The 8,182-nt window shown below is 60.8% G+C and overlaps 1 protein-coding gene across 2 annotated transcripts in view; it reads left to right on the plus strand.

The window, feature by feature from the left end:
* Positions 1-6,788, plus strand: part of LMX1B (LIM homeobox transcription factor 1 beta) — an 86,872-nt gene extending 80,084 nt beyond the window's left edge. Inside the window, exons 4-8 of one of the 2 annotated variants that reach the window (XM_061433530.1) lie at positions 28-209; positions 377-454; positions 588-654; positions 2,861-3,025; positions 3,311-6,788. In XM_061433530.1, the coding sequence (XP_061289514.1) occupies positions 28-209; positions 377-454; positions 588-654; positions 2,861-3,025; positions 3,311-3,468 (650 nt within the window). In that variant the 3' untranslated portion in view covers positions 3,469-6,788. The remainder of the gene's footprint in view (positions 1-27; positions 210-376; positions 455-587; positions 655-2,860; positions 3,026-3,310) is intronic. The other variant, XM_061433531.1, reaches the window with a different exon arrangement.
* Positions 6,789-8,182: the final 1,394 nt, after the last annotated feature.

The following is an 8,182-nucleotide window of genomic DNA, read 5'->3' on the forward strand; positions in this document are numbered from 1 at the left end:
TGATCCGCTGCATCGCGTCCCCCACAGTGAAGAGCGAGGATGAGGATGGGGACATGAAGCCGGCCAAGGGACAGGGCAACCAGAGCAAGGGCAGTGGGGACGACGGGAAGGACCCGCGGAGGCCTAAGCGGCCCCGGACCATCCTCACGACGCAGCAGCGCAGAGCCTTCAAGGCCTCCTTCGAGGTCTCCTCCAAGCCCTGCCGGAAGGTGAGGGGCGGCTGGGGTGGGGCGGGGGCTGACACCCCCACACCCGCTGCCTTTCCAGACTCCTGCGGGGACCTGGGCATCCCTGCACCTCCCCGCCCAACCCCCCGGACCTGCCACCTTCGGCGCCTGCCCACCCCCGGGCCTGACCCTTCTCCCTCTCTGGGCAGGTCCGAGAGACGCTGGCGGCGGAGACGGGCCTCAGCGTGCGTGTGGTCCAGGTCTGGTTTCAGAACCAAAGAGCAAAGGTGAGCACCGGCCACCAGCCACCCTGCTGGGCAAGGGAGAGGGTGGGCAGGCGGGAGACCGGGGGCCTGATGAGGGTGGGGCGGGAGTGCCTGGGGGCCGAGGCGGGGCTGGCATGCACCGTATCTCCTGCAGATGAAGAAGTTGGCACGGCGGCATCAGCAGCAACAGGAGCAGCAGAACTCCCAGCGGCTGGGCCAAGGTGAGCCAAGGGCCCAGCGCGGGGCTCAGTCTGTCACGAGACTCCCAGGAAATTTCTCCCGCCCCGGGGGTCAGATCTCAGGGAGCCAGTGCCTGGGAACCTGCTGAGATCCACGGACAGGCAGTGGGGACCACGGGACACAGGAGGAGGAGAAATGGCAGGGGAGGCAGCCCGGAGCGGGGACAGAATTTCCACATTCACCCTCTCTCTGCGCCAGGCACGGTCCTCACCATTCAACAGCTTCCGTCTCACTTAACTCACAGATCCCTAAGAGGAGGGGCATTGTTATCGCCCATCTCACAGATGAGGAGACTGAGGCTCAGAAGACTAAGGGACTCGCGGGGATCACTCAGCTAGTAAGGGGCAAAGCTAGGCTTTGGCCCTGAGTGTAGGGCTCCTGCGTACGTGCTCAGTTACTCAGTCGTGTCTGACTCAGCAACTGCATGGACTGTAGCCCTCCAGACTCCTCTATCCATGGGATTCTCCAGACAAGAATACTGGAGTGGGTTGCCATGCCCTCCTCCAGGGGATCTTCCCAACCCAGGGATCGAACCTGAGTCTCTTACTGTCTCCTGCATTGGCAGGCAGTTTCTTTACCACTGGACCACCAGGGAAGTTCCTGTTGGGCTCCTAAACCTGTGCTTTTAACACGACCACACACCCTCTTGCCCATGTAGAATTCAGCAGAAGTCTCCAGAGAAATTTCCAGAGAAAGTCTTCAGGGTATTGAGAGTCCAGGGTGGACTAAGCTTTGCCCAAATGCTGTTTCCACATCTTGGACTGGGGCTGGCCTCCCGGACCCCAGCGGGACCCCATTGGAGCCTTCTAGGCCTTGGAGGGGGGCCCAAGTGTTTCCCGAGACTGCTGGACTGGGGTGGGGGCTGCCGCTGTCCGCTCCCATGGGAGACGAGTGCCCTGAGGCAGATGCCAAGGCACTGATGGGCAGCTCAGGACTCTGAGGCCAGACCAGTGTCCCAGGCTGGACCCGGGGCTTCGGGCTATGTGTGGCCTCAGAGCCCAGCTCTTCCTGTCCTGTCCCCTGCCCCCTCTCCTGAGACAGCCCAGCCTTTGGGGGCTGCTGCCATGGCCACGGGCATCTCAGCCTGCCCCTACGCTCTGTCTTGCTCTCCGGGGTTCCCAGCTGCCCCCTGGACGCAGTCTCCCCAAGAACTTTCCAGGTCCCCTTGAGCTCATCATAGCCCACACTGTACTTCATGCCATTGTCCCCAGGCCACACGCATACAACACCCCCTGCTGCTCCCCAACGCCCCCCTCCACCCACCCAGTACCCACACCAGAAACCTGGGCGTCACCTCTGACCTGTCCTGTTCCACAAGCACTGCATCTGCTAAGTCACCCAGTCGGTCGGTGATTTCTTCTCCCAGGTCCCTCATGCCCCTCTCAGACTTTCCTGCATTTACCTTAATGGGGACCCAAGCCCCTCACCCCACCTGTCTCCTCTTGATGGGCCCTGCCTCTGTCCTCCACCCTCTCAGCCTTTCTCCACAGTCCCTCCACAGCCAAGACCCTCCACTGGCTTCCTACAGCCTCAGGGGACACCCTGCCCCCCACTCAGCTCGGGTCCCCAGGGAACCATCTCTCTCCCCAGGCATGACCTTCTCTTGCCCTCATGTCCAGCCCTGTGGACTGGGCTCCCTGCTCCCACCGGGCAGTTTCTCCCTTCTCTGCCTTTGCTACCCTTCAGCCTGGCATCCTGCCCCTGGCTAGGCTGGTTGAACTCTCTGCTGGTTCTTGAAGTTACATGGAGGTGGAAGGCCCCTTCCTCCAGGAAGCCCTCCTTCCCTGAGCCTTGCTGGCCCAGGTGCAGGCTCCACCTTGGCGCTGCGGGTGCAGGGCACTCAGTGCACCCCCGTGTCATGAGTCATTACTGGCTGTTGCCGGAAGCCTCTGACTTTGGATAAACTAGTTCTTCTAGAGGCGCTGGAGTGTGTGTGTCTGGGGCAGGTTGGTGAAGTCAGGTCAGATATGGAGGCTCAGCGACCCTGGAAGCTCATGGGCAACCTCAGCAGGGGGAGGGGCTGGGAAGGAGGAGGTCAAAGGGACGGCAGCGGGCAGCCTGGACTGGGTAGCAGGGTGGGGGTCGTGTGGGATGGGAAGCCATGGGGGACTCCTGGGATACATCTGTGAGGTCCCCTCTAGGCCAGGACAGCCCCGGGCGGTTAGTGAGGGCGTGGTCTCTCCCCAGAGGTCCTGTCCAGTCGCATGGAGGGCATGATGGCCTCCTACACGCCGCTGGCCCCGCCACAGCAGCAGATCGTGGCCATGGAGCAGAGTCCCTACGGCAGCAGCGACCCCTTCCAGCAGGGCCTCACGCCACCCCAAATGCCAGGTGACCACATGAACCCCTATGGTAAGCTGCCCCACCCCTCATGGCCCAGCACCGCCCCTGCCCCCCCAGCCTGACCTGGCAGGCCCTTCCAAATCAGCCCACCTGCCTCCTCCTGTCAGGAAGGGGGTACCCTGGAAACCCCCACCCGCAGCCCCCCAAACCCCCGCCAGCTGGCAGTCATCCTTTCCCTCCCTTACCTCCAGCCACACGGCCTGTAGGGCCAGTGGGGCCCCCAGAAGCCCCCTGCCTGGAACCCCCGGTGCTGACGCCCACCCCCTCTGCCTGCCGCCCCTCCCCCACCTCCAGGCAACGACTCCATCTTCCACGACATCGACAGCGATACCTCCTTAACCAGCCTCAGCGACTGCTTCCTCGGCTCCTCGGACGTGGGCTCCCTGCAGGCCCGCGTGGGGAACCCCATCGACAGGCTCTACTCCATGCAGAGTTCCTACTTTGCCTCCTGAGAGCCAGCCGGGCGGCACGGACGCTTGGGCAAGGGTCCTGGAGGGGAGGACTGCTGGCCACAGATGCTGCCTCACCACCCCCAGCCCCCCCGCCCGCACAGACTCTGCAGACAGCCATACGGTGCCCTCCCCTCGGCCAACCGGGCCTGGCTAACGTGCCCACCGGGCACAGCCAGACAGGCAGATGGGCGGAGCCTGGGCAGGGACTGTGTCCTGCCCCCAGAGACCGTGTCACCCCCAGGGACCCAGAACTCTCGACAGCCACTCACCTCCCAGCCCCACCTTGGCCTCCATCGCCTCCCTCCCCCTCCCAATCTCTTTTATGGGAAGCTTAAATTCTCTCTATTTTTTTAAACGTCCCCTCTGTGTCCAGGCCACCTCCATGGTGCAGGCCTAGATCAAGGCAGGCCCCCCGCCGCCGTGCATGCCCCAGACGATGGCGTGAGAAGCCTGTGTACCCTGTGCCCTGCACTGTGCCCACCTCCTCCCACCTCTGGGGCAGGCCCACCAGCCTAGGATCACCCTTTCTACCTGGAGCCTGGGGCGGGAGTGGGGATGAGCCTGGCAGGTGGGCCAAGCCCACCACAGCTCTCCCCTGGGGAAGGGGGCATCATGGGGGCGCCAGGGGCGGGAAGGTTGAGCCCAGGCCGACTCAAAGGGATGGAGACATACATGCATACACACACGCTTCAAGGCACACCCATGCGGATGTGCACACGGGTACCTAGACACGCTGAGAGAGACGGAGAGGCCCCTGCGGGTCAGCCCTGCCCTGTCAGGAAGGGGAAGGAGGCCAGACGGGGACAGGGGAGCCCCTCTGACAGCAATAGGAGGGGCGAGAGGAAGGGCAGAGGAGGTGAGCTCAGAGCACATGGATGCAGATGTAGCTTCGCCTCCGCCCGGATGGGGCTGCCTGGGCAGTCAGAGGCCCCAGAACCAGGCAGAATCAGGCCCCATGGCGGAGCCTCCAGGTGGGAAGGCGTCTCGGAAGCACCCCTTGGCACTCCATCTGATGCTGGGCTCTCACCCAAACTGCTGCTGCCTCTCCTTGCACACCTCCAGTGACGAGGAGCTCACTACTTCATGGGGCCCCAAGTTCAGCTGCCTTTTCTGCTGATCTCACCTCTGTCCCTTTTCAGCCTTTGTCCTCGCTTCTTAAAGCCAGGCTTTTCCAGCTTCCTTTTAAAAGCCCTTCCTTTTCCAGCTCTTCCTTTTAAAATTGGACCTCCCCCGCCCCCACCCCCACCCCCCCAGGCTGGCTCCAGCTTTCCGTCTAAACGTGTAGAACAGATATAACCCAGTGTGCCCACTGTCATCAGCCAGCCTGGCCCTTCCGGGCTTTTCTTCTTCCACAAACTTCCACAGAGTCTCAGTCGTCCCGCGTCCTCCTGCAGCCTCAGCCAGCCCAGGTTCTGTGCCATCTCTTGGTCCTGGGTCTCCACTGGTCCCTTAAAGCAGCCACTCTGTCCTTTGGAGGGTTGGTCCCCTCTCTCCTCTTGGGCCCATATAGTCAAGTCACGCTGGGGGCACTTGGAGCAGGTCTGGAGTAGATGCTCCCTGCCCAGTAGACCTGGCCCTTCTCTCCCAGACTCTATGTTGAAAGAAACCTCAGGAATGGATCAACTAGTCTGCCCGTTATTGCGCAGCTGGAAAACTGGGCCAGGAGAGGGGCAGGGACAGGCCTCTCAGCTAGTGAGGAAGAGAGCCGGAGCACAGAAAAGGGGCACCACGCCAGCTCCTCATCCTCTGTGCCTGGTGAACGGCCTCCGGGTTGGGGGACATGACTCCTCTTAGTAGACTTGCCCCGCCCTGGGCCTCATAAACCCCAAGTCCAACCTGCGCTCTGCCTCTGCCATGACACTGCCCCCTGCCAGGAGCTGGTACAGGGCACACATGCCGATGAACTGCAGGTTGTCAAAGCCAGAGGGTCCTCAGCTCCCTGTGCCAGAGACACCCCGTCAGCTGGTTTAGGTTAACTCCTTCGTGCTACTGCGGCTTCCCCCAGGCTCTGATAACCACGCTGCCCAACCCTGGGCTGGGTGTCGGGACACAGATAAGCAAGATGTAGGGCCCCGTTTGAGGACCTCTCTCCTGGGAGGAGAGACATACACATTCTGTCCCAAGCCTTTCCAGACATTGTTGGGGACCCATTTCTCAGATGAGGAACCTGAGGCTCAGAGAAGGCTGCCCAGCAGAAGCACACGGGACCAGTCAGGCTTGCTGGGGTTGGGGTGAGTTGAGATGACTGGGTTCTGTCCACTTCATGTAGGAAAGCAGAGCCTTGACCTGGGGCGGGGGAGGTGAGTGGCCAGGACCACCCCCACCCCTGCTGTGATGTGGGACCACCATCATGTGGTGCCTGGGTGGGAAGCCAGGGGAGGGGGACGTGACAGACTATTCTCTGGAGGAAGAGGGAGAAAGTGAGGGGTTGGGGGGGGAAGTGTCAGAGGAAAGTGGAGTTCTGCTTCCCTTTCGGAAAGCTGAGGCTCAGAGGGAGGAAGGGAGCTGCCCCTGGTAACACAGGGAGTGGTACCACCTCCGCTGTGGAGCCCTCCAGGGAGGCCACACAGAGGGACACTGGTTCTAAAGGTCAGACCATGGGCCCAGCAGAGCCTATAGAGAAGTGGCCAGTGCCAGTGGGCTGGGCATCTCGGGAGGCTTCCTGGAGGCGGTGATGTGGGGAGTCCACCATGTCCAGATGAGCAGGCCCTGGCAGTGAGGTTTGGGGGAAGGAGAATTGGCTGACCTCTGCCCGGCCCAAGCCTGAACTCTGGGCACCACCTGGGGTGAGACTCTCACCTCCCGTCTTTGAGAACCTGCAGCTCTGGGGCTCACTCTGCCCTGCGGGCAAGGGGGAGGGCCACGCTCACAGACGCGCACACAGCCACACACACACACACACAGCCAGACACACACGAAGGCCCACAGACCCACATTCACAGACACGCCGCCTGGGGGCTGGGGAAGCAGAAGGGACCCTCGAACCTTTGGCCCTTGGACGGCGCCACTGCCTGTGGGCCTCTCTGCCATGGCTGCCCCACCGGGGTCCCACGGGAGCCCAGCCCAGCCAGGTGTGGGGCCCCGGCCGCCGGCCATTCCTGTTCTCCTTGTACAGACTCTCACTGTCCACCCGCCATCCCCAGACACATTTTATTTAATAACTTGTCATTGTTAAATTATTTATTAGCGTTTACCACATCACCACCCCCACCCTGCCCTCCACTCTCACCTTCTGCCTCTTCCCACGAAAGCAGAAAATGGAAACAACAGAAAAAGACGAGACATCAGTATATTTGTAAATAAACCAACCTGTACACGCCTGTGGTGCCTCTGCTTGGGGGGAGGGGCTGTGCGGGGCCTGAGCCAGTCCTGCCTGAGATGCCAGCAGATTTCTCAGTGGGCGCCAGGGTCAGCAGGTCAGGAAGGGAGAGCTTGGGGTCCCTGGTCTTGCCCAACACATTCCCTTGTTCCATCCTATAATCGTCACCTCCCCATCCTCATCCTGTCCCAACCCCGACCCATCACCATCCTTGAAACAAATGCCTCCCTCCCATTTCAATCATCCCTTTCCCCAACACACTCAACCAACCACTACAGGGGGCCCTTAAGTGCCAGCCACTAGGCTGAGAACTGGGATTGGTCCCTGCCTCACGGAGGTAGACAGTGTGATGTGAGCTCAGCCTTGTTTCAGGGGTACCCAACCTCATCTGGAAGGACGGAGCATCATGGAAGGCTTCCTGGAAGAATCTGCATATTAAGCTGAGATGGGAAGTTAGCTGGTGCAGGGGGACTGGGTGAGGAGGAGGAGGAGTGTCTGCAAGTTCTTGAAGCTTATGCAAACACCTCAGGTGCAGGCAGAATCTTGTGACTCTCCTAAACTGCAAGAATAGCTAAGTTTGGGGCTGGGGGAGAAGCATGAGGCCAGAGGCAAAGCCAGACCGTCCATGGTCTTGCTGCTGAGTGGAGAATGGATCCAAGTAGGTCAGGTGGACTGGACAAAGATGGGAGTCAGTGGGTCACCTAGGCGACAGATGATGACGGCTCTGACTAGGGTGGTAACAGGAGAAAGAAGGAAGGAAATCCTGGAGATTCTGTGAGAGAGGGGAGTGAAGGCAACATCGAAGTTACTGGATAGCTGGGATGGGGGTCCCTGGAGCACTCTGATCTGGGGCACAGGGAGCTGACGGTCTCTGGGGCATCCATGAGCTGTCAGGGGCAGGGCTGAGCCTCAAAGGGGCCAGACCTGAGCACCCAGGTGTTCAACAACCAGTAGCTGGTCACTGAGACACAAGGTGGGTGAGATCACTCGGGGGACTGCGACAGGGAGAATGAAGCTGAGGCCAAATCCTGAGGAATCACAATGGCTCGAGGCTGGATCCAGGGGAGATGGTGGCCCTGGGATCCAGGGGAGATGGTGGTTAGGGTGGGGTCGGGTGGTGTGTGGAGATGGCAAAGACTCAAGGAATTTGGTTCTCAAAGTATATTCCTTGAGGTCTTGAGGTTCCCTAGAGTACCTTGGGGAATACCAGTGTGTGTACACGTGCAAGCACGTGTTGATGATGGCTCCGTGGGTTGGTTTGCCTGGGTAGGTTGTGCAGGAAGCTGGGTGTCTGCAGGTGATCAGTGTCTGGTGTGCGGCTGGCTGTCTAGATCTGCCTATGGAGTCCGGAGTCTCAGACTTGTGTCTGTGCGTAGGTGAAGACGTTTGCGCATC

The sequence above is a fragment of the Bos javanicus genome, chromosome 11 (genome assembly GCF_032452875.1).
Source record: "Bos javanicus breed banteng chromosome 11, ARS-OSU_banteng_1.0, whole genome shotgun sequence".
Taxonomy (NCBI): domain Eukaryota; kingdom Metazoa; phylum Chordata; class Mammalia; order Artiodactyla; family Bovidae; genus Bos; species Bos javanicus.